Source organism: Pleurodeles waltl, chromosome 4_2, assembly GCF_031143425.1.
Source record: "Pleurodeles waltl isolate 20211129_DDA chromosome 4_2, aPleWal1.hap1.20221129, whole genome shotgun sequence".
Classification (NCBI taxonomy): Eukaryota; Metazoa; Chordata; class Amphibia; order Caudata; family Salamandridae; genus Pleurodeles; species Pleurodeles waltl.
In genome coordinates, this window is record NC_090443.1 from 945,818,684 (window position 1) to 945,845,052 (window position 26,369).

General features: G+C 45.7%; 1 protein-coding gene across 1 annotated transcript in view; it reads right to left on the reverse strand.

Moving 5' to 3' along the window:
• Positions 1-26,369, reverse strand: part of LOC138293509 (vitamin D3 hydroxylase-associated protein-like) — a 314,222-nt gene that overhangs the window by 184,574 nt on the left and 103,279 nt on the right. The window contains exon 4 of the mRNA XM_069232751.1: positions 1,959-2,092. Coding sequence (XP_069088852.1) covers positions 1,959-2,092 — 134 coding nt within the window. The remainder of the gene's footprint in view (positions 1-1,958; positions 2,093-26,369) is intronic.

The following is a 26,369-nucleotide window of genomic DNA, read 5'->3' on the forward strand; positions in this document are numbered from 1 at the left end:
CCAGCAGGGCAGCAGCAGCACGCTGCACTATGTGGAAGGAGGCTGACAGCGCAGCACTAGGACCATTCTGCAGTGGATGTATGGGAGTCCAGCAGGGCAGCAGCTGCATACTGCACTAAGTGGAAGGAGGCTGACAGAGCAGCACTAGGACCATTCTGCAGGGGATGTATGGGAGTCCAGCAGGGCAGCAGCAGCACGCTGCACTATGTGGAAGGAGGCTGACAGAGCAGCACTAGGACCATTCTGCAGGGGATGTATGGGAGTCCAGCAGGGCAGCAGCAGCACGCTGCACTATGTGGAAGGAGGCTGACAGAGCAGCACTAGGACCATTCTGCAGGGGATGTATGGGAGTCCAGCAGGGCAGCAGCAGCACGCTGCACTATGTGGAAGGAGGCTGACAGAGCAGCACTAGGACCATTCTTCAGTGAGTGGATGAAGTCTCCCTGGGCAAGGCAGTAGCACATCACACTAAGCGGCAGGAGGCTTGCAGAGAAGCACCAGCAGCTCCCTACAGATGGGCAGGCGGACAACTAACAACTGTACTTGTAAGGCGCTTCTGCCGACAGCCCCATCAATGTGTACAACCATCTCAATACATTATGCATTCATTAACAATAGGCTGAATGGCTGTACGTCAAAAAGGGGCGGTTTCTACATGGACAGGGAATAGCAGCAGCTCATCCATAAGTATTGGGGCTCCTTTCTCTAGTTCTTATGGAAAAGGCCGGTCTCAGGATAATGGTGTCTCTCTTTCACCCCACACATACACTGCAGTGTAAACACCATGCCAGGCCGTGGGCAGGCACAGGTAAAACAAGAATTGGCAAAACAATGGGTCTCACTTTTGAGATGTATTGGCTCTGCCGATTCCTTTTACCATGCTGTCGCTGGCAGCTGGTAAACTCTAAAAACTGCTGCAATCCTTGGCTCAAATTCCGATGATTAATCTAAATTTCTCAGAGGTTTCACTCATACTTGCTTACTTTCTCACTCATTCCCATCTAGTCTCAGTCACTTGCTCTCATTCGCACTTGCACTCACTTTTACACACCCTGAATCATTTGGTCTCACTGACTCAAGCAGTCTCAGTCCAGCCTGAACTGTCAGGCCAGCAAACAAACTTTGGATTTAGACCCAGATCTGTTACTGGAGGTGAATGTTTGCAGTTGTCCAGCATTCAGTCCATCATTTGTTCTTCGCTAATGGGAAAGGTATGACGAGACTTAGTTCTGTGCTCACTGTGCCACTGGATTCAAGCTACTCTGGCTGATGAGTGAGGACACCCCAACACCGGACTCATGGTGCCTGTTTGCGGTCCAGGGAGGACCTGGCCTGGAGGTTCTGGCTGGACTGTTCTTATAGGGAGCAGGGTCAAGACTGACTTGCAAATGGCTGGGTCCAACCTGGGGTGGCATAGTGGGCAAAAAAAACATCGATTAGGATGTGTCCCAGAGCGATAGCCCGTGGCTGAGATTAATTCAAGCATTCTATCCATCACCTTGTTGTTTTTGCAATCATTTTGGGCCCAGCTAGAATTTAAAATGACAAAGCCCACTCACCTCCACTTTGCTGTGCGGAACGAAACAGACAATGCGCAGGCGCTGCTGAATGTGTCCCGGTGTCTGAACACTACACTGAGACGAGTTCAACATATTTCAGTGAAGCCCACTTTGTTGGCAGGGTGGACAGGACCCACCCTGTGAAAAGAGTGGGTATACACCTTCTGTACCCTGAGCTTGTGCCCTGTGTGTTCATCAGGACAGAGGAACAAGGAAAGAGCTTTTTGTAAATGTTTAATCATTTGGGACAGTGTCTGGCTCATGCCACAAGGTGGCGGTGTTTCATAATCTAGGAAAATACGAGGTCCGGTCGTAAACTGAATTTAGCGTACTAATTCAGAAATGTTTCCCCTTGAGCATGTAAGAATTGTTACAAAACGAATAATAAAATGTGATTACTTTAGCATGGACTGTGGAACGTTTGTTTTCACAAAAGGGACAGCACCCTGCTTCTTCAGAACCTGAACCAGAACACAGTCTTCAGATGAGGGGCGTTCGAGGAAATTCACCAGGCCCATAGATGAGTCATGTCCCTAGAATAAAAAATAGGGAATTTAATAATACAGCATCAAATACATAAAGCTACTCAATCAACATGAATACTGAACCCAGCGGTGAAAGTCACATAAAGAGACACCATCTCTTAGTTAAGATGCACTTCTTCATCCATATTCCAACACATGTACAGCTCTCTATAGCTATATAAATATATACATATATTTTAATCACACAGTGGTGATCGCCACTGTGTAGTTACGGTTAGGTTCGAATTTCCGTAAGAAGAGCATTTGTTTGCGAATAACTATGGTACTAGGCTAATCTACACAAAGCTTTCTAAAAAAATAAAATAAAATAAAAAATAAAAAAACCACACCTCAGCATCTTCTTGAAAAGTTTGCTGATTATGCACCAAGGGTTGACCGAGAAAAAGGAAAGGTGTCAAAACTTTGTTTTCCTACGTTAATTCCAATAGGAAATGTTGCTAAATGATACAGGTAAAACAGGTGAACGGGAATTACACCAAAACTGGCAGCAGTTAGAACTTTATGAAGAAACCATGCGTTTTTCATGATTTAGTATAAATCGGTTCAGGTATCTGAGACATCTATTTTTAAAGAGGTGCTCGGAGTGGGCGTCATAGGGTTAACATTTTATTGATCTCGGGACAGTTGGTCAAAGAGGACTCCTGCGGTACTGTAAACTGAAGAAAGGAGTGATCTGATTGGCCAAGGTAGTTTCTTTCCCCATAGGTCATCTCAGTGCGCTGGACCAAGTGATCTGACTGTCTCTCCACAACTTGAAGCAATGTCATCAATTAAGTAATCTGAGATGTCATCAGTGATGTCATCAATGATGTTTAACATGTCATGAGTAATATAATATGTAATGTCATTAACAATCATGTGGGGTGTAAATAATAGTTAGTTCCATGGCCAGCTTTAGGGTGGTGTGACTGGTGAAGCCACACTGGTGGCTGACCTGGATGGGGTCACTGACTTCTGGGCAGCCGGGGGGGGGGGGGGGGGATGGGGTCACTGTGTTCAGCAATACCTTGCGATTTAAAAGCACTTGCTGCAGAGTTCCTGGCGTGTCCAGCTTCAGGCAGCAGTAAAAATGTCGAGATAACTCTTGTGATTAATGTTCCTGCTAGAAGGAGGTATAAGAGTTATTTCTGGGGGCAGTTTTGACTCGCCAAAAAGTAGTGCAGTGTGTTAATATGCCTGCTGCAAAGAACAGATGTGTATTATAGGTGGATAGATGAGTAGATTAGTAAAGCCAGTCTTTACCAGCGGTTTAAAACAAATGAAATGTATGTGAGAGACGGTCTATGGAGAGACGAGAGGCACTTTTACTCTTGCTGGGTGGTAGCGAGAGAATCCAAGAAGGAGGTTATATGGGTGGGGTGATGGGGGTATTAAATTGTTCGCCAAAAAAGATTGTCACTCTGTGTGCCACCAGCCCTAAAGCCAGCCCTGGTTAGTTCTGTAAAGTATAACTGGAGAAGGACAGTGGTTTTTTTTTAGTTTTTGTGTTATTTTAACACTTAACTGTAATACCATTTAACCTTTGGTTTTTTCCCCAGTACATTTCTAGTGTTTTTTTTTTTTCTTAAACGTAAGCTAAAATCCTAATAACATATAACTATGTCACTTTAAATTATATATTTATATCTGTATCTATATCTATAGCCGTATCTATCTCTATATATATTACCTAGTAAAAGTTGACAATCTGTAGTTATACTTAGGACCTTGTTTCTATAGAAAAAAGCATTTTTAGCTTATAACTTTGGCAGCGTTAGATGAATCTTCAAAAAATTTTCCCCAAAAAATATGACGCTCACTTCAGTGTCTGTCTGGTAAGTTTCAGGGTGATTCGTCAAGTGGGTGCTAAGAAAAGGTGGGGGGGTTGGGCCCAAAACACTTTTCCCCCATGCATTTTTCCATAGGGATTTTGAACAAGAATAGCACCAGTACCACTGGACAGAATTACACCAAATCAGGCAGAAAGGTAGCTCTTCGTCCAGAAAGCAACCTTTTTGTTATTTGGTGTGAATCCGTTCCGTAGTTTTTGAGAAATAAAGAAAATCCAAATTTGTGTATATAGGGACGCAAAGGCTCAGCAATCCCTCCCGATTTCGTACTGATATCTGATTGGCTACCAACATCACAGCACTGAAGTGTTGAAAGCCAAAGATTTTTGCTGTGAATTTTCAATGGAGTCGGGTATCCACAGTGGGCTCCAACATTTGTTTTTAATGAAGCCCCCAGGTGGGCCATGTCCTGGGGGCATGTCAAAAATAAGGAGGAGGGTGCACAGGCCCCCTCCTGGGCTTGCTGAAGCCCAGGGGATGGCCACCTCCCCGGGCTGAATATACAATGAAATCCGGGGGGCCACTTCCTCCCACTCCCCCTGCAGCTCTGGGGTCGGCCACCTCCTCAGGGCTTTAAACTAAAATGAGTGTGAGGGGGGCAACCCAGCCCACCCGCAGCCCTGTGAACAGCCACTTTCCTGGGGCTTTAAAGTAAAATCAGTGTGGGGGGTACCGCGCAGCCCCAGAGACTGCCAACTCCCCGGGGCTCTCAAGTAAAATGAATGCAGGGGGGCGTGCAGTCTGTCTGCAGCCCCAGGAACTTCCACCTCCCCAGGGCTTTAAACATAATAATATGGGGCCTCGTGGCCCCCTACCGCAGCCCCGGAGACCACCACCTCCCGGGTGCTAGTTCACATTGGAGGGGGCTACACGCCCCCCTCTCAAGGAGCCAATGATGGTCATGGGGACCACTGCCTTCCAAGGCTGGCTACTGCTAGTTCTGGGGTGCCCATCCCCAGGACATAGCTGTTTGCTTTTGTTTGAAGCAAACAAACTGCGCTTTCTGCAAGCAGGCACGGTCATACCTCTCCTCCTTGCAGAAAGCAGAATTTTCATCGGAAAGAGATAAACACATTGCTCCTGAAAGCAGGGAGCTGCTATTTAAAGCAGCTCTCTGCTTGTGGGAGCAATGTCAGCTCTCGCAGGAGTCTGGAGCCGGATAGACCGTTGGAGGACTTGAGGCTCCCCCCACGGTCCTCCAAGTTAAAAGAAAGAAATAAAGAAAGAAAAATAAAATAGACTGTGGACTAGTGGTTAAGGTCGCTGACCCTCACAATGAATGCTGAGGGTTGTAGTCGAAATGTGTGTCTCGTAGTTTGCCTACTTTAATTTATTTTCAACTTGAAATGTTTAAGGTACATACTGAAAGGTGATCCATCTCTTTTTACTTGTCAAATAAATTTTTCTTTAACATTTTTCCTAAAATATATCTCATTCTAACTACATCATTCATCAAAGCCTAAAAAAACACTTGAACCCAGTGCACGGAGGGGGTTGGTTGGTTATTGGGGTCGGCCGCAGGGCGTGTGCAGCAGTGGTTGGATTAACGAATAGTAATTAAAATTACTTTACATTAAAAAACTATAGAAATTCACTGAAAAAAAACAAAGGTTACAGGGACTTTATAGTTCCGTTCTGAATTTACTTGTAGAACCCATAGAAATTCAGCAGAGTTATTTCAAATAACTATAACTCACGCCCTCACCATACACTGCTAATTACCCCAGATATTACAGCACTCATGACAACTTTTATAACGTCAATGAAAATATCAATGAAATTAATGAAGAAAAAAAACTGTGCTTGGCGAGGGAGCGAGTTAGTTACTTTACGTCGTGTGTTATAGTTACATGAAATAACTGACTATATAACTGCTGAATTTCTATGGTTTCATATAAGTAAATTCAGAACATAACTGTAACATCCATGCAACCTTTAATAAATATATATATCCAAAACATTCCACCATTCCTGCCGAACTCCTTAAGACGGGTGCCCAGCTCCTCCTTGGATCCTCCATGGCAAGACCCTGATGGGCTGGCCGCAACCCGACAGAAAAGTTGCAGCCGCCATTTTGTTTTGGCCAGTCAGCGGATTCGAGGCTCCTCCTCAAATCCTCCTTGGATCCTGGGAAAAGCAAGGTCCAGACTGGCTTGCCACAACCTGGCACAAATATTAATGTATGTGTTAACATATAAAAACAAATTCCCTAAAAACAAAAAACAAAGCTTACAGAGACGTTATAGTTAGGTTGATGTTTTACCCAAACAGAACCACAGAAATTCAGCAGTTATAGCTATACATATATTCTACTTATCTGGAGAAACTATAACCTGTGCCGGAAAGTAACACTGGCCAACTTTTCTTCATACAAGTATAACTATAACAACATTTGAAACATCCTGGACCGGGGAGAAACAGCAGCCCTCATCCTGTTCAACCTCTCCGGGGCCTTTAACACGGTCTCCCACAACACCCTCATTGGAACCACAATATTGGCAAACAAGGATCCGCTCCCAAATGAATCTGTTCCTTCCTCGCAAGAAGAACCCAAAAGATCAGGCTGCCACCCTTCATACCAGAGACCAAGAAACTGATACACAGTGATCGTTCCTCAGATCCACTATTTTCAACATATAGATAACACAGCTTGCCAACATTATCTGATCACAAGACATCACCATCATCTCCTAATCCAATAACACCCAACTAATCCTCTCCGTGACGGACAAGACAAAAAGCACCAAACCAACTTCATCAGCTTCATGACCATGGTAGCAAACTGGATCTAAACCAACTGCTTGGAGGCCAGCTCCAATAAGACAGAAGTACTGGTCTTCGGCAACAAGAACTCACCTTGAGATTCCTCCCGGTGGCCATCGTAGCTAGGACTAACATCCATACCCACGGACCATGCATGAAATTTAAGGAATCATCCTAGATGAAAAGCTCAATATGAGAGCTCAAGGTAACGCTGCATGCACCTCCTACTTACACATCCTACACATGCTGCAAAAGACCTTCAAATGGTTGCCAAGCACTCATCACTAAAAGAACTGACTATTGCAACACTCTCCAAGCCGAATCTCCAAACAACTCCTACACAGACTCCACACTACCAGAACACAGCCTCAAGACGCGTACTTGACCACCCACACCACACTGCACTTCAGGAAGCTTTACTTTCTTCCCATTCACAAACACGGCCAATTCAAACGTCTCACACACAAAAACAAAGCCCTACAGAACACAGGACCAGACAACCTTAACAGCAGCATACACTTTCACCAACCCACCATGCACCTACGCTCTGCCTCACTCTCACTTGCACAGACTCCCTGCATCCAGAAAATAGAAACTGGAGGTTGCTCATTCTGCACACAAAAATGGGAACAACCACCCTCAACACATCAGAGCCTTCTCTCTCTTATTGAGTTTCGAAAGTAGCTGAAGTCCTGGCTCTTCAGACAAGCACCATAGGACCACACACCTCCACACCTTGCACAAACTCTTAGATACCCTTTTGCGTGAGAAATGCACTATACAAATCAACATAACATACCAAGATGCAGTGTGACAACTCCTCTCGAGGTACATTGATCATGGACACAGACACCATGTTACATTGTTTTTCGCACAGGGGGTTAGAGGCTGTGTGAAGCGTGAACGAAAGATGAGGTGCATTATAGCAATGTATGATGCAAGAAAGTGTATTATAGATTACCTAAATCCTCACATGCACATCTGGAGAGAAGGGCGGATGCATGTGAATCTACAACATTACATGATATAAACCAATGCCTACAGAGTAAGTAGCATATTCTGTTCACAGCATGTGTGCCTATAGATACATATAATTAGCATAGTCTGAAAAGCAGTATCCTTTCAGTTGCTGTGGCTACCACTTGAATGATGCAAATGTATGAAATAGTTTTCTTAGTACTGCTTGACCAACTAATGCTTGTTAACAGGCTAATATGTCCATACAATAATGCTTAGTGAACATGTATGATGTTAACCATGTAGCTGCTTCACAAACTTCAGCTAATGGTATATTCTCCAGGAAGGCAATTTGGGCCCCTTTTTATAGGTAAAGTGTGCCCTAGGGCAAGCATGTAGTATCTATTTTGCTTTAAGGTAGCAAATATGAATGCACTTAACAATCCATCTGGCTATACCTGGATACAGCCATATAGCCGGTCCTTAGTGAGGTTTAGCAAATGAAAGAAATAACTGGGCTGATTTACTGAATGGTTCGGTTATATATATATATTTATGATACAAAAGGGGCATTTTAACATCAGCCACTCAGTCAGACTGGGGGAAAGAAAACAGGAAGCTCAACATTTTGATCGAGAGGAGATGAAGACTATACTACATTTGGAAGGAATTTGGGTCTGTTTCTGAGAACAACCCTACCTTTATGTGCCCTTATAAAAGGCTCCTTGATAGTAAGGTCTTATAGCTCTGGATGTTGGGAGGGGTCTGAAGTAGTTTGAGGTAGTAGCCATGCTGTATAATGCATAAAAACCATTTTTCTGAGGTGATTAGTTGTCATTGATGGAGGAAATTGATTAGTCTTCCTCTGACAAGTGACATGTGATCGAGTGGGGGATCTGTAGGCTGTCACAGTGTAGTAGTGATAAGCCCTTTGTTTGGTGCCTCCTCTGCCCATACCCCAGTGGTTCCTCCTATAGGTTCTGCAGGTGTAATCTCTTTGTCAAGAATTAGGAGTGTTGTTTCCTTTGGTGTGATTGGTCTTGATCAGGTCAACAGGCTTTAAATCACCCCTGGCCTGGTGTTTACAAAAGGACCCAGAAAACTGGTGTTCTGCAAGGCCTATATAGACCCTGCAGCGTCTGTGTCCTTTTTTATTTTCTCTAGCATCTCAACAACCTGCAGCACAAAAGAGGACATCTCTGTCAAACAGCAGGTTAACGAAATGTTGATTTACCTTCAGCTTAGATATTGAGATATGCAGCCATATAAGTTGGCGCAGTAAGACACTTGTGCCGACGAACATACATATGGTGCTAGCAGCAGCCAACATCCAATGTTGAACTATTTATAAACATATAGTTAAAGTAATGCCTTAAATATTGTATCAACCAGAGTCAATCTAGGACTCCAAAACTAATAATGCCAATAGATCTTACTTTTTTCAGGTGAATGTGTTCTTTGAGCTAATGGCTGTCAACTGTTGTGTCTTGTTTGGATGTGCACTAACATAAAACACACACACAAGCAACCATATGCACTTAGACACTGATAGACACATGCACCAGTATGCATATACACACCCCATCAGTAGTCCTGAACACATGCAACCTCTATTAACTGCAATACTTCTGCCTCCTTATTTTGTTTTTGGACGATTCTTCAAGCATTCATATCTGAGCATGGATTACATACAGGAACTGGACTGGGGAGTTTAAACAGACCAATTTAGTATATATGGCAATGAGTCTGGGTAATGAAGCTGGTGAAGTGGTTTCCCTCCCTCATATACCGTATTGGAGAAGTCCTGGACAACACGGTCTAACCTGGGAGTTCACTATCCATTTCCAGTTCTTAGGCTACTTTATCGCACTAAACACACACACTTTTGGGACAAAAAAGTCATCCTCATAGTAATGGACAAGCACCCGTGCCCTGAGTGTCTCAACTGTACTGATGTCTGGATCCCTAATGCTGATTTTGTGGTCATAGGCAAATATGGCTGATGTGTGTGCGCTAAGACATTGGCTTCTCTTTCAGATTGTGGTCTTGTTGGACCAGGAGGGCGCCCAAAGTGCTGCCCTCATAGTGGTGGAAGCCTACAGCCTTCGCCAAGAGTTGAGCAGCACGAGCGAACTGGTGACAGCATCTGTGGGAGTGAACAGGTACTCTGAGGTTGAAGGAGTCAATCTAGTGATACAGGTTACTAATTTTATAGTTCAGCTGTGTGCTTGACAAACTCATGACCTACATTAGTTTGGACTGTAGTGATAAGCAGCATATGTGTGGTTTTCATATGCTGGGTCTATGGGTGTATGTGAATGTTACAGTTCAGGGATAATGTAGCACTGTGCAGTGTGTGTATGTTATACGCATGCACTGGGTGTATGTGTGCCTATGAGTGGTACAATACAGAGGTAATGCACTGGGCAGTGCATATAGGTTGTTAGAAATTGGGTCTCTGGTTGGCAGAGGTATGCGCCAAGACCAAGTAGGGGCCACAATCCTAGTCAGGGTAAGTCAGATACCCAACCTAAATTAACCTGTGCCCACCCTCTGGTAGCTTGGCACAGAGCAGGCAGGCTTCATTTAGAAGGCAATGTGTAAAGTATTTGTGCAACACCTAATTACGTTAACAGTGAAAGACACCACAAAAAGGACTCAACACCAGGTTAGAAAAATAGAGAATTTTTCTCTGATAAACACAAGACCAAAACTGCACAAATTCAATACGTAGATCCTAGGGGTATGCAATTTTAAAGATATAGGTGAAAATAGCACATAGAAGTGCAGAGCGCCAGTTGGAGTTATCTTGTTGTGTTGGACGGGGACCAAGTCACATGTTCAGCTTAACCATGATGGAGCACAGCCCAGCTGCAGGGACCCACTTGGGCCCACTGAACTTAGTGCCTTAAAACCTGATGCGCGGTCGGCGCAGCATTGCTTTGCAAGGCTTCGCTTTGTCCGGTGTTCCGAGAAGCTGAGCAGCAAGGCTTTGAGAGGCTTGACATCGCTTTGCAATGATCCAGTGGCGTTATCTGCCGAGGCTTTGTGGGGCTTGGCGTCACTTTAAGTCAAACCTGGGGAGTTCCGAGGCAATGCTTTGTAAGACTTGACATCGCTATGCATCGGTTCCGATGAGCTGGCAGAGGAGCGGCGAGGCTTTGCGTTGCTTCGCGGCAGTTCGGATGAAAACTGCAGAAAGCAGAGCACCTTAGGCCCACTTTCAAGGTTCTAGGAAAGCAGTGGCACCAATTGGCAGAGTAGACTCAGATGCCAGAGTCCAGGTTCTGTAGCAAGTTATTAGCAGTCTCTGATGTCCGAGACTGCAGAAGAACAGGGGACAAGCCAACAGGCCACTGGAGATTCTTGGGTTCAAGGATATAGAGAGAAAGTCCAGTCCCTCTCACCGCATGACAGAAGCAGCAGGGCAATACAGCAGAGCAAACAGCAAAGTGGCAGTCCCTCCTACAGCAGTAGCAGTAGGCCAACGCAGCAGAGCAAGTAGCAGTCCCTCCAACAACAGCAGGAGCAGGACAACAATGCAATGCAGTTGCTGAGTGGCAATCCCTCCTGGCAGCACAGCAGTCCTTGTTCCTAGCAGTGTCCTTGGTTCCAGTAGAATCTGATTTGGTGGGATTTGGGGGTCCAGTATACTTTGATGCCCTGGCTCTGGAAGGGGGGCTGGGGAGAAGCTTCTAGAGGTAAGCCTTTGAAATGTATAGACACCCTGCCTCCCCTGTCCTGGCTCCAATCTGGATGGAGTGACACTACGGGGTTGTTAAGCTCTATTGTGGGTAGACAGGACAAGTCTATTCAGGTGTAAGTTAGGCAGTGCTAAGCTCCCTCCCCCTTCAAGCCAGTTAATGACCTATTAAGGTCCATCGTCAGTTAATAACTTATTAAGGCCCATCAAGTCACACCTAATCTACCATTGTGTGTGGTTGTCTAGAGGGAATGCAGAGCAAAGGTGTCACCCAACCCAGACATGTATTCAGAGGCAGGCAGAGGCACAAAATGGTTTACTTAGGAAAATATCTACTTTCTAAAAGTGGCATTTTAAGACTTACAATTCAAAATCCGACTTCACCATAAGTCCAGAGAAACCAAACTCCACACTTCTATCTTTTTCCAATTGGGAGCTGCACTTAAAAGATGTTTTAAGGTAATCCCAACATTTTCCTATGGGAGAGATTGTCCTTGCAAAGGTGAAAAACAAATGTTGCCGATTTTCACTATCTGGACATGTTAAACTTAAAAGTATACATCCAATTTTTTAAATACACTGCACCCTGCCCTTGAGGCTAACCAGGGCCTACATTTGAGGTGGATTACATGGTATAAAAAGGAAGGTTTGGGCTTGGCAAGTAGTTGCACTTGCTACGTCACAATTACAGTTTAAAACTGCACACACAGGCCTGAGACATGTTTAAAGTGGTACTGTAGTGGGTTGCATAATCAGTGCTGCAGGCCCAAAAGTAGCAATTAATTTACAGGCCATGGGCACCTAGAGTCCACTTTACTATGGACTTACAAGTAAATTAAATATGCTAATTCTGGATAAGCCAATGTTAACATGTGTTACGCAGAGAGCACATGCACTTTCACACTGGTTAGCAATGGTAAAGTGCCCAGAGTCCTACAGCCAACAAAAACGAATTCAGCAAAAAGTGGAGGGAAAAGGCAAAAAGACTGGGGATGACCCTGCAGAAAGGGTCATTTCCAACATGGGTTATGCATAAGTACTGGGTGAATGTGTGCCTTCGAGTGGTAAAATACCTGAAGTGTGTAGTGCTATGTAGTGTGTGTATGTGTGTGTACATGCACAGGGTGAATTTGTGGCTAGGAATGGTACAATGCATGGAGCACCCTAGGTTCTATTAAGCATACCTAGGGCTGCATCATGAAACATGTGCAGAGGCAGCAGAGGAATCCCCCCAGACAGATTTGTGTATTACTGAATTCCTGTAAGCTGGTTAGACACACTGGAGAGAGGAGACTCAGGCCTGTCCTGTACACTTCAAAGGGTGCTCTTTGATTCAGAGGGAATTCACAAGAAAGACACCTAGGCACACCTCAGGAAGGAGATTAGGCAGATTAGAGAATCCTAAATAGAAAGGGCTGAGCCCCTGGGCCAACCTTTTGATACAGATACCACTGTGGCTGATATCCAGGTGTAAACTCTTTTCGCTTCCATGGCCTGTGTTGTTGGGCTTTCAGCTTTGAAGTCACTCCTGTTGTGACAGACTACTTTCAAGAGGAAGAGAGGGCAGGGGAGTGGGATCTTCAAAAGGAAACAGATCTCCAACATAAACTTCAAAGACAAGGACTCTAAATCATATTTAGTGTCTGGAAATGGACTATAAAAAGGGGAGTATGAGACCCCAAAAACTGTCAACTCTCAACCAGTCAGTCAAGCTGTGAGAGGAGAACCTCTACAAGACTTCTGCCTGTGACCAAGACTGGAGATCACGGCCTGCTAGTGTCCCTGCAGGAATCAGAGACCACTTGCTGTGGAGCCTTGAGTACCAGTGCCTGCCTGCCTGCTTGCCAAGCCCAATGTACCCTATGAGGAACAGGAAAGCATTGAATGGAACAAGGTCTATTGGGAAATCCTGTTGAGTGAAACCCTGAGCGTGGTGTGAGGAAAGGCTACTGCACCAATCAGTTATTGGCCCATGTGCAGAATAAAGTCTGTGACCCCCCCCCCAAGGCCAGTAGAGGGCTACTATGAAATGAGCCAGAGAACCCCCCCATATGCAGGGTGGACCGCTGCAAATGAATTGCCATGTGGAGTGGGCACCGTGAAAGGCCGGCAACCCGGTATGCCAGGAGGGGCGGCATGCAAGCTTCTGCTGTGCTGATCGGTTCGGTGCACGAAGTTAAACCTGACGGAGGGCGTCGACGAAGAACTGATGCTGTTGTGGGATCCCCCAAATGTATTCAAAGGAACACGGGACCAGCACCAGTAAGTCCACACCACCTTCTCTCTTACCCTGCCAGGAGGAGCTGCGAGGAGCCTCTGGTCTCTGCAGGAGTGCAACATCATGGGAGAATTTCAGGGATCACAGAGTGCAGTTATCTTGGCAGTGTGCACTGAACTCACCTAACCCAGCCACTGCTGATCACAGACAATGCACACTCTGGAACTCCAGATGTTCTGATCCTACAAGTCAGACTAAATTCAGGCTGGTGAAAACTCTCGACTACTAGAGGGGCTTTCCCTGGATGTTGTCTTTAGTGAATGGGAATTAACCACTATCGCTAAAGCAAGGAGGGAGTGGGGCACTCGAAACATCCTACAAAACACTAGACCTCCGGCCTCAGGGGGGGGGAGGGGGGAACTATGTAGTTGCTTGTAAATGTCATATTCTCCTTTTTGTAGGTAGGGGTAAAATAAAATACCTCTCTTTTATCATAAAAGCAAGTATTTGGCAGGACAATCGCTACAGCTGTCTGTATTTGAAGTTGAGGGTGTACCCCATATATCCACTCCCCCACCCGAGGGAGCTTTGGATTACTCTGTACTCGGACCACGCCAGCCCTGACAGTCTAGTGCTGAAGGGGCACCTGGCCCTGTTGCTCAGTATCCATAGTAGGCTGGGCCCTGGAGACATCAGGAGTAAAGGCCTCAATCCCCACAGTTGGACTCAGTAACCCTTGCTTGCCCTGTGGCCCTATGACCGGAGTTCTGACACACACAATCTCTCACCTCTCACACATTCCTTTCTATAGCTCAATGACTCATGTCTTCTGCTTCACATATAGGTTGAGAGCTCACTCACATACACTTATATTCTCACTATCTATCTCTCTCTCTGAAGCAGCCATGAAGTCACAGAAAGACACAATATGCAAAAGGTGTCATGCACTGCAATTCGGCTGAAGACATGCGTTTTCATCTCAGTGCTTGCCAAATAGGTGAGGCTGGCACACAAGTGTAATGTTTACACGGCGCTTTACTCGCAGAGCAGGTGAGAAAAATCTTCTGGAGTAGGAAGAGCAGAGACAGGATAGGAATTTCCACTATCATAGGCTCAATACCTGGCAACAGCAGCTGGTGGATTTCCTTTTGCTCTCTGAAGTTTGCATTCATTTTAGCGTCAATGCCCGTTTTCCCTGGAGATGGTTTACTGCATTGAGGGTCCAATGCCTCCTGTCCTTCCTTCCTGATTTCAAGTCCCCTGCTCGGCAAGTACCAGCAAGACTTTGGGGGCTTCAGCGGCACTCACTATAGTGGGAGTTGTATGGTACTCTTAGAGACATTCAGATAAGAGCCCCAACATTTCTCAGTTTTCCTTGCACAATGTAACAATGTAATGTGCACTTCCTAATGCTCCAATCATTCCTCACGAATTAGGCTAAGAATATCCTAAAACAATCATTTTTGGAGGCAGAGATAATCCTGGTCTCTGATTTGATTTGTCCTTGCCCTGATGAAGAACCCAGCAGCCTCTCTTAGTCCAATAATTAGGGATATCATAGCATATGGGGGTCAATCAGGACTCAATATTAATTGGACAAAATCATTAATGATGCCCCAAACTTGAGACATCAGAATCCCCCTCGACTCCCCCCTCCCACCCACAAAATACCAGTTTCAACTGTGACGCTGATCCACTATTTAGGTATTCAATATCACAGACGTAATAATCAGGTGAGGCACGGATGTAATAATCAGAAAGAACTATGGTAGGTGTCTGGATGGCATCTCTACTAGGGTGGAAAAGTGGAACTGGTTGCCAACATCTATGGGGAGACATTTAAAATGATAATATTGCCTCAATTGTTGTACTTCTTTTGGATATCTCTCTACCCTTGGACCGTAAATTCTTTGATCAAATACACTCACTAATGATAATTCATGGAAAAATCACACAAGCCAAGATGGACGATTCTACAGATGCCCTTTGAGCTGGGTGGATTTGCAGCGCTGAATTTCAAAATATATTATTTGGTGGCGCAGGCCGTTTGCTCACTTTTGGTATCGTTATAGCAGGCAGGTGGCTCATTGCTCCATAGAGAAGGGCGGATGGCGCCTCTCCTGCTGACCACGATATTTATGAAAAGGTCGGTTGAGCCACATAAAGAGATACAAACTGTGGAGTGCACAGTTTGGGCATGGTCATGGATAGCTAGAATAATTTACATGGATATAATAAACTCACCGTTGATGCCTCTGTTGGACAGTCCTAAGATGGAGGTGACCGGTGATCTGAGTGCTGCAAAGTGACTTCTGCAGCGGAAGTGAACAAAACTAGAGGAAGTGTGATAACACTACATGAATCTCATGTTCTGCATTAAACATCTATGTCTATTAAAAGCTTTGTCCACCTTCAAATAAGAATTCCTATTCGACCAGGAGGAGCCACAAAAAATGGAAACTGACTTATATTACTAGTACTGCTACATCTTTCAAACGGATTACCATAATGTACAATACTGTAAGGTCAGACCTCGCACATACCGATTATTACACTAAAGCTGAAGAGGAGTGGGAACATGAACTGGACAAGGAGATATTGGGTGACCTGTGGAAATATTGTTGCTTGCAAACTAAAAATGTGTTCGCTAATAGTAGACATTGGCTCACACATTATGCATTTCTACGCAGAGCATATTTTACACCAAGGTTGCTACAAGAGTTAGGCTTGTCTGACAACTCTTATTGCCAAGGCTGCAGAGTTCCAGATGCCAGTTTCCTGAAATTGGCATGGGATTGTCCAGTGGTAGTCAGATACTGAGAAGGCTTGTTCACTAGTATTGGGCAAAATGATTGAGAGTATAGCTAAATAGAACAGGAAATTAATGCCGGGAAATTAATGCCAGGAAAACGTAGGGCAGGGAACTGCTTAAGAAGTTAAATGCCAAATACTACAGATTGGCTGTGAGACCTGAAATGATCGGTAGGATACATTTATTTGTAATATAACCGGGAGGGAGACTCTACAACTGCCGAGCTCTTCCGTTCCAAGCCCCCACTGTACTATGGAATTTACATGCAACATTCTGCAGCGTGAGGCTGCTTCGTAAAAACAATTACAATTAAACATTACGTATCCCCTTCCCTCATAATGTTACAAAGATTTAAAAACATTTCTATTATTTAACAAAGTCCTCTAATTTCTTAGGCAACTTTAACAATGCCATGTCACGCAAACTCACTCCATGGTCACCATTCTTCGTGACCAATGATTTGGTGTCAACTCCGGTAAACCTTTCTCATTTAATGCATTCCGGTACTTTTACGACTTTACCGCGATTCCACACATTCCCATCAATCAACAACAAAGAATACTTGTACACCTTCACCACATCCAAAAGCTCTGAAAACTTGGAATCATAATTATTGATTTTTTTCCCCCCTTTCACCACACGAACCTTATCACCAACCATGTAGTCTACTGCACATCTTCTCTTAATATTTTTTCCTTTCTGCACCTTTGGAGAATAATGCACTATGCTTCCTTCCTCTCAATCGCAAAAGGAGATTTTCCAGTCACACTATGGGGAGTTGTGCGGTATGACCAAGTCAGATCCTTAACTGCTTTTCACCAATTTATTCTGTTACTTGCTGCCAATTGCAGCCCATCCTTTAAAGTTCTGTTCCACCTCTCCACCAGTCCATTGCTATGAGGATAATAAACTGATGCTCTTATATGTTCAATGTCATAACTTTTCAAAGTCAGCCATAGCATTAGACACAAATTGCACTCCATTGTCAGACACAATTGCTTCAGGTACTTCTTCAGAATCAAACAAATCCATCACTAATGCTACCACAGTTGTCACGTTGACGTTCTCAATAAATCTTACTACAGGCCACAGTGAAAAATAACCCACCACTACCAAAGCATACTTAGGATCCTTTCCCAAAACATAAAATGGACCCATGATATCAATAGCTATTTTCTTCCTAGGTCCATTCGACTTATCAGACTCTACAGGAGAGTTTTTTTACCACTTTTTCAGACTTGTCACTCCATGCACACAAGACACATTCCCTGATATGGTGTTCCACATCTCTATCTATGCCAGGCCACCAATATTCCAATCTAATTTGCTTCTTAGTCACACTCATTCCCAAATGTCCCTCATGAGCGTCGTGGTCCATTCTTATTACAAGTTATTCCCCACACGTACTTACTAAAGTAGTTCACCCCCCACCAACACGCAAGGGCTTCTTTTTCAATAGTAGAATAGTTTTTCTCAGCTTCTCTCAAAAGTCTAGAGGCACAGGCAATAGTTACCTCCTTACACTCTCTTACTTGCAACAACACTGCACCTAGCCCAACAGAACTAGCATCCATATTGAGGATGGTACGATCTCCGATGTCAAAAGGTTTGAGTGCAGGTGCAGAAGCTATCTGCCTCTTCAACACCCCAAACTCTGACTCACACTCATCATACCACACAAATTGTTCTTTTAAGCACAATAACTTCCTCATGTGTTTAGTTTTATCCACAAACATTGGAATAAACTTTGAATAATACTCCGCTAGACCCAAAAAGGATCTAAGTTGATCCCTGTTGATTGGCGAAGGCGCATTTTCAATTGCTGCCACCAAATTTGATTTTGGGGAGATACCCTCTTGGTTTATCCTATGACCTAAATATTCTACGCCAGGCACACTCATCTTGCACTTCTCCAGTCTGATAGTCAAACTACTCTCCCTCAAAACACCAAGAACTGATCTCATCGTACGATCATGGTCAACTTGATCTTTCCCAAACACCAAAATGTCCTCCAGAAAATAAGCTACGTGTGGAATATATTTCAACAAATGATGCATAGCCCTTTGAAAAACAGCTGATACCGACGCCAGACCAAAAGGCATGCGCTTAAATCTGTAAGCTCCCTCCGGTGTGATGAAAGACATCAGTGCACGAGATTCAGGATGCAACATTATCTGGTGGTAAGCAGATGACACATCTAATGTGGAAAACACACTAGCCCACTCCACTGTGGACAACATTTACCCGATATTTGGTAAGGGACGTCTATCCACCCGGATTGCCGTGTTCAGATCTCGCAGGTCTACACATAAGCATAGATCCCGATTACTCTTCTTCGCAATCACCACAGGAGCTAATCATTATGATGCCTCAAACCCTTCAATCACATTCTGCTCACATAACCTTGTTAACTCTTGACACAACTGTACCCTCAACACAATAGGGACAGAACATGGCTTATAAGCTTTGGGAACAGCATTTTGCTTCAAAAAGATTTGTTTCATGAATCCCTTCAGTTTTCCTAACTCCTGCGGAAATTCTTCTGCAAAGTTGACATTCTGGACATTGTTCACGTCAGTACCTGCACTCAGTACCTGATCAGGATGACTAGGCTCTTACCTTATTCCAAGGTCTCTTTGCTGCGGCCAACCTAAAAGATTGGTACCTTCTTCAACAAAATACACCTTAGAAGATACTGCCACGCCCTGAAACTCTAACATGCCCTCCATGTGCCCCACTAATTCTATGCGCTTGTTTCCATATGTTACTAAACACACATCAGGTGGTTTGATCTTATGCTCAGTGAATTTTGACAAGTTCTCCTTCCCAATCAGCGTGCACTGTGCCCCCGAATCAGCCATCACCTTCATCTCAACCCCCATCAATATTAATGACACAGTGGGGTCCACACACACTTACACTTCCTACATCCACAAACTGTATTATGAATTGTTGAACACCATCATCGTCGTTGTCACACTCTACAGAACTGATCACTCCTTTACCCTTGTTTATGCCCAACTGTCTTCAGTTGCACACCCTATCAAAATGCCCCTTAGCTTTGCATCTCCTGCAAATCTGACCAATTGCAGGACAACGTGCATCAGATGCAATATGCCCCCTTAGTCCACACTTAAAACCAAGTCATTTTTCTCCTCAGATTTTGCAGAAGTGCTGGGTTGGTCCACTTTCTTAAATTTAAAACCATTGGCATTGACAGAATTGACTGTTCCAGTTGAGGCCGACAGCTCTTTTAAACCCTCATTTGTTACTCCCACTCTTTTTATTATGTCTATTGCCTTCTGTAGAGTCAAATCCTCCGTATGCAATAGTTTATCCTGTATCTTCTTGTCATGTACCTTTAAAACCAACTGGTCTCTTAACATCTCGTCTTGGAAATGTTTGTAGTCACACAAGGATGCCAAAACTCTCAATCCAGCAACATTCACCCAGTAATCTTCTTGAAAATTTAAATCGTTCCACTCCCACATTTTTTTTCTCCCAAAATTTACATCCAACTGTTCCATCGTAATTTCATACTCATCTCGGTCTTGATCATCCTCGTCTTTCGGTTCAGGAAAATGCTTTAATATACGCCTTCCCTCCACTCCCAAACAATATTTAAGCATCACTAATTTCCTAGATGCTGTAAAAATATCACCCCCACAGCCAAAACATAAGCCTCAAAACCTTCTTTACAGTCTTCCCAGGGTGTTATCAGTTCGCCAGGAGTGTTCAGAAAAAAACCAGGAGTTGCAAACCCCTCCATAGTGTGGTAATTAAAACAAATGCAGAATTTTTTTTTTTGCTCTGTTTAACAAATCCATTGACCAGCACAGTGCTTTACTTTGTCATTAACCGTTGTAACATTAGGTTGCCACATAAATAAACTGGTGCCAAAACGGAGAGAACAAATGCAAAACAAATCCAGAACAAAAAAAAACAACAAAAAAGTTATGTATATCTGTTGCCATGCAACAGCCAAAATCAGCTGAAACGTGATCGGATCCAACGAAGGGTCACCATATACAACTGTTGCTAGTCAACCGTCACCAACAACATTCCCGTGATGATGTTGCATGTCCAGGCCTGCTACAGTGTTTTTTTTTTTTCCTTTTCCAAAAATACTGCCTCTGCCGAAAAGTAGACTCACCGCGACCAACACAGCAGCACCTTCTTGAGTTCGGCTCTCCTCTTGACTAAGCCAAGGAACACAGCAACAAACAACTGGATGCGGGAATGCGCTCCCCAACAGCGCAACGGAGCGTCAGAAAACCGGCCTTGAGGATCGCCAGCAACAAGAGATCTGTCGTCTCTCCTCCCAGTCACCAAACCGCCATCGTCGCCAGTGAAATTATCTGCAGTATTCATGCAGGTAATAGGATAAATTTATTGGTAATGTGACCAGGAGGGAGACTCAGCATCTGCTGAGCTCCTCCGTTTCAAGCCCCCACTGTACTATGGAATTTACATGCAACATTCTGCAGCGCAAGGCTGCTTCGTAAAAATAATTATACTTCAACATTACAGGACCATCTAGGATGTAATACACATTCTGGAGTCTATTGAACACTACTTCCCACTGCTTCCCACCTTGGAGACATTTGTCCCCTACTCCATCGATATTTGGCTGCTCAAGAAGGAGAAGGGGCCATGAAAAGGCTCCCAGCAAATGGGTAATAATCACATAAGCCCGATTTTGTGTAGGAAAGAAAATTTTAGTACAACATGACTCTTGCATACGAGTATGGGCATAGTCAATACTCAGTAATTAATATATTAGTATTGCCAATGCAAAGTGTAAATGACAGCACCATACCGAATTGTCCACTAATATCACTTGTGTGCTTGTGTTTATTTTACAAAACTAAATAAATATAGATAAAAAATATCTGCATTATCCTGACCTACAATGGTAATTTTAAATAACAGTCCACAATTACAAGACTGATCAAAACTTTTGCTTTAGGGCCACCTTTGGCAAAAGGCAGGCAATACGAGATGCTCATGTGAGTCTGCGAACCAGATTAGACCAGCATACCTGAACAGCTCCAAACACTTGCACCAACCCACCAGACACCTATGCTCTGCCTCACACACACTCCCCGCATCAGCAAAAGAAAAAGTAGAGGTCGCTCATTTTCCTACATCACACCCAAGACATGGTTAGAAGTGGTAAAGTGCGCAGTGTCCTAAAACCAGCAAAAACAGTGTCCACAAATTGGAGGGAGGCAGGCAGGCAAAAAGTTAGCGTTGACCACCCTAAGGCTGTCAGGTCTAACATGTGTCACACCCCAGTGGAAAGAGGGGAGAGCTACCCAACCTCCTCGGAGCTCTCATCGCTAAGGTGAAAGTATCTGGAGAGATAATCAGCGTTGGCGTGGTCAATCCCCGGGCGATGCTCCACCGTAAAGTCCTCCCCTGTAGGGAAATGGACCACCTCAAGAGTTTAGGATTCTCGCCCCTCATCTGCATGAGCCATCTGAGGGGCCTGTGGTCTGTCTGAACCCGGAAGTGAGTCCCAAACAGGTAGGGTCTCAGCTTCTTCAGTGCCCAAACCACAGCAAATGCTTCTCTCACTCAATAGCACTCCACCTCTGTTCCCGTGATAGTAATAGTCTTCTGCTAATTAAGACTACTAGTTGGTCTAGGCCCTCCTCATTTAGTTGTGCTAGAACTGCCCCTATGCCATGCTCTGAAGCGTCCATCTGCACAATAAATTCCTGGGAGTAGTCAGGTGCCTTGAGCATGGGGGCCGTGCACATGGCTTCCTTAAGGGAGTCAAAGGCTTTCTGACAAGCCTCTGTCCAACTCACCAACCTAGGTTCCTTTTTGGACTTGAGTTCTGTCAAGGGTGACACAATGGTTCCATAGCCCTCGACAAACCTACGGTAATAACCAGTGAGGCCGAAGAAGACCCTCACCCCGGTTTGGTTTCTAGGTGGTTGCCAGGCCATGATAATTTCAATCTTGGCCTGGAGGGGCTGCACCTTGCCACCACCTACTAGGTGTCCCAAGTACACCATGGAACCCTGCCCAATCTGGCACGTACTGGACTTGATGGTCAGGCCTGCCTGTTGCAGGGCCTGAAGCATCTACTTGAGGTGGGGCAGGTGTTCCTCCCAGCTGGAACTATAGACGGCAATGTTGTCTAGGTAGGCTGCACAGAAGGCATCCTTGCCAGCTAGGTCCCCATTAACCAACTGTTGGAAGGACACAGGGCATTTTTCAACCCAAAGGGCATCACCCGGAATTGTTAATGGCCCTCAGGTGTGGAAAATGCAGATCTCTCTATAGCCCACTCAGTCAAGGCGATCTGCCAATACCCTGATGTGAGATCAAACTTACTGAGGAACTTGGCAATGCCTAGCCTGTCTACAAGCTCATCAGCTTGAGAAATAGGATGAGCGTCAATCCGTATGATTGAGTTGAGACCCCCGTAGTCCACGCAGAACTGGTGCGGGTGGCATGGTCCACCAAAACCAGGATAAACCGGTTGCCTAGCGTGGTTTTGGGGTCCAAGGGACCAATGACGTCCATGCCCACCCTTTCAAAGTGGGTGCCAATGACAGAGTGGGATCAGGGGGGCCTTAAGCCTTTTCCCTGTCTTCTTACTAGCCTGGCAAGTTGGGCAGGCCCTACAGAAATTATCTGAGGCTACCTGCATTCTAGGCCAATGGAAGTGGGTGACAAGCCTGGCAAAGGTATTGTCTTTCCCCCAAATGACCTGCCAGGGGGATGTCGTGAGCCAGGCCAGGTAGGAAGTCCCAGTAACACTGGGGGACCACCAGCACACATGCTGCCCAACAGCCGGTACCTTAGGCTCACTGTAGAGGAGATCATTCTCCCAATATATGTGGCGATCGCCAGAGGCTTCACCTGCTGCTTGGGCTGAGGCCCGTTGCCTGAGACCCTCATGAGTGGGGCACTCCTTCTGCGCTTCGCAGAATTCCTCCCTGGTTGGCCCAACCTCTACTTGCCAGCTAGCAAGTTCAGGCAGGTTACTCAGGTCAGCAATATCCTCTCCAGTTGGCTCAGGGGCCTCCTCTTCTGGGACCCCAACAACCACCACAGAAATATCTGGGGCCGGTTTCCCTCGCACCTTGCCCCTTCTCTGTGCAGCTGTCTGGGCCATTGTTCCAGGCTCCAGACGCCCTTGACTCACTTCCCAGGCAGCCATAGACCATGTGGTCATGCAGACCCACTCAGGCAAACCTAGCAGCTCCAGGTGGGATCTGAGTTCTACCTCCTTCCAGGCAGTATGCTCAAGATCATTGACTGACAGACAATCTACAGGCATTGCAGGACTCACAGCTACCTTTAGAGTACCAGAGACCACCCCCCGCTCAAAGGGAACAATCTCGAGATTGTCAGCAATGACCTGGTGGAATGTATTAGAGATGACATGCTCTGCTGACACCAGCTGACCCCGGATAGTAGTCATACTGGCTCCTGTGTCACATAGAGCCTCCACCTTTCGCTCATCAATGGTGACCCACTGCCTATACTTGGAAGTATTGGCTGGCATGTGGGTTTTTGGCACCATTTCCTTATCTCCCAGGGACACTAGTGATACCTCTATCTGTTCCACCAAGCTAACTAGGACCATCTACCCCCCCCGAGCGCTACACTAGCCAACCCAGGTATGTGCCCTCCAGTGGTGGGCTGTGCCCTCTTGGGACACTGGGAGTCGCCCTTAGAGTGTCCAAACCTGAAGCACTAAGCATTTGGGGAAGACATTCCCTTTCTTCTTGTCAAAGAATCCTGGCCTCTGGGAATTGTTTTGGGGGCCTTTTGAGACCTCCTTGTTTTTAAGTTTTTCTCCCCCCTCTTTCTTCTGTTGGGAACCCTGCCCACCTTTGTGGGTGCCCCCCCCCCCCAGGTACCTTTTTGGACACTCTGGTGCTAACTCAGAGGTCTGCCTCCTCAGCAAGCTTTTTGGATCAGTGAGCTTACTGTCAACTAGGTGCTGGTGCAACTCTGTAAAGCAAACACTGAACATATGCTCTTTCAGGATCAAATTATATAACCCCAAACAGTCATCTACTTTACTGCCCCGCACCCATCCATTCAGTGCCTTACTGGAGAAATAAAAAAAAGTCTACCCAGTTCTGTGTGGAGAGTTTGGTGCTGCCCCTGAACCTCTGACGGTACTTCTCAGATGTCAGCCCAAACCTGGCAAGAAAACAGTTTTCATGGGTGGGTATTTGTTTGGATCCTTAGACTCCAAAGCAAGAAGTGTGTCCCTCCCCACTACTGGTACATCAATCAATCAATCAAGTAATTTATAGAGCGCGCTACTCACCCGTCAGGGTCTCAAGGCGCTGGGTGGGGAAGCTACTGATCGAATAGCCATGTTTTGAGGCGTTTCCTGAATGTCAGGAGGTCCTGGGTCTGGCGTAGGTGGAGCGGTAGGGAGTTCCAGGTCTTGGCATTGATCTGAGAGAAGGATCTTCCTCCGGCAGTGGGGCGGCGGATGCAGGGGATGGAGGCGAGGGCGAGGCTGGGGGAGCGGAGATGGCGGGTGGGAGTGTGGAAGGGGAGTCTGTCGTTGAGGTAGGTCAGGCCAGTGTTGTGGAGGGTTTTGTGTGCGTGGGTGAGGAGCTTGAAGGTGATCCTCTTCGTTACGGGTAGCCAGTGTAGGTCTCTGAGGCAGGATGAGATGTGGTTGCAGCGTGGGATGTCGAAGATGCGGCAGGCGGATGAGTTTTGGATTCGTTGCATTTTCGTCTGGAGTTTGGCCGTGGTTCCGGCGTAGAGTGCGTTTCCGTAGTCTAGTCGGCTGCTGATAAGAGCGTGGGTGACTGTTTTCCTGGTTTCCACGGGAATCCATTTGAAGATGTTGCGGAGCATGCGGAGGGTGTTGTAGCAGGAAGAGAACATTGCATTGACCTGCTGAGTCATGCTGGGTGCTGAGTCCAGGATGAATCCTAGGTTTCGTGCTTGAGTGGTGGGTGTGGGTGCAGTTCCTAGGGAGGTAGGCCACCAGGAGTCGTTCCAAGCTGAGAGGTCGGTGCCAAAGATGAGGATCTCTGTTTTGTCAGTGTTTAACTTGAGGCGGCTTGATTCCATCCAGTGGGCGATGGCGTGAAGTCCATTGTGGAGGTTGTTTTTTACGGTTGCAGGGTCTTTTGTGAGGGAGAGGATCAGCTGGGTGTCGTCTGCGTAGGATACTATGTTGATGTGGTGGGTACCTCCACAAGGCCGCCATCCCATTGCTCTCCAGAGACCCCAGGAGCCCTTAGTGCAACTTCATAAGCAGTCAACCAATTGTCAATGTCATCTCCCACCACATAACTTGGCACTACATTTTTGGATACACGAATCTTCCTTTCCCCAGCAAGTCCTGCATGTATGCTGCCACCATCACTGCCAGACTCTTGACTGCCTCGCCTTGATATCCAGCTCTTTGACACTCTAACTTTGACAGCTAACAAAAGTTTATTTTCAGCCAAGGCTTTCAGCTCTCAGCTTCAACTTGTTTGGCTGCTCTCTCAGCCTCTCTCTCTGCTTTCCTCTCCTCTGCCCCAATGTTTAAACTTTGCCATTTGTTGTTGACATTCTCGCTCCTCCCTCCTTTCCTCTGTGGTCAGGCCATGGCTAGAGACACTGCTCCCCTGTTTTCTAGGGGGCACAATTCCAGGGGTAACATCCCCCCACTACTGGCAAAAAACCCTCTGAGGGGCCATCCTCTGGATCCTCCTCCTCAACACTCATCTGAATGGGCTTCTGCCCAAGCCCTCAGCGCCTTTTGGTATTCCTCCTTTCTGGGGGCACCCTGGGTATGTACTGCCATCCCCTTGCAGAACCCCTTCAGCTGTTTAACAGTGTATGTCTCTAGCTTGGCTCGGTCAAAATCTTCAGCTCCTGCTTGAGACCCAGCCAAAGACATGTTGAATGAGGATTTAGTTAAAACTGTCAGGCAGAAAACGAAATTGCAGAAAAAGATTTTTTTAAAAATCAAGTTCACCTTCAACTGTGGG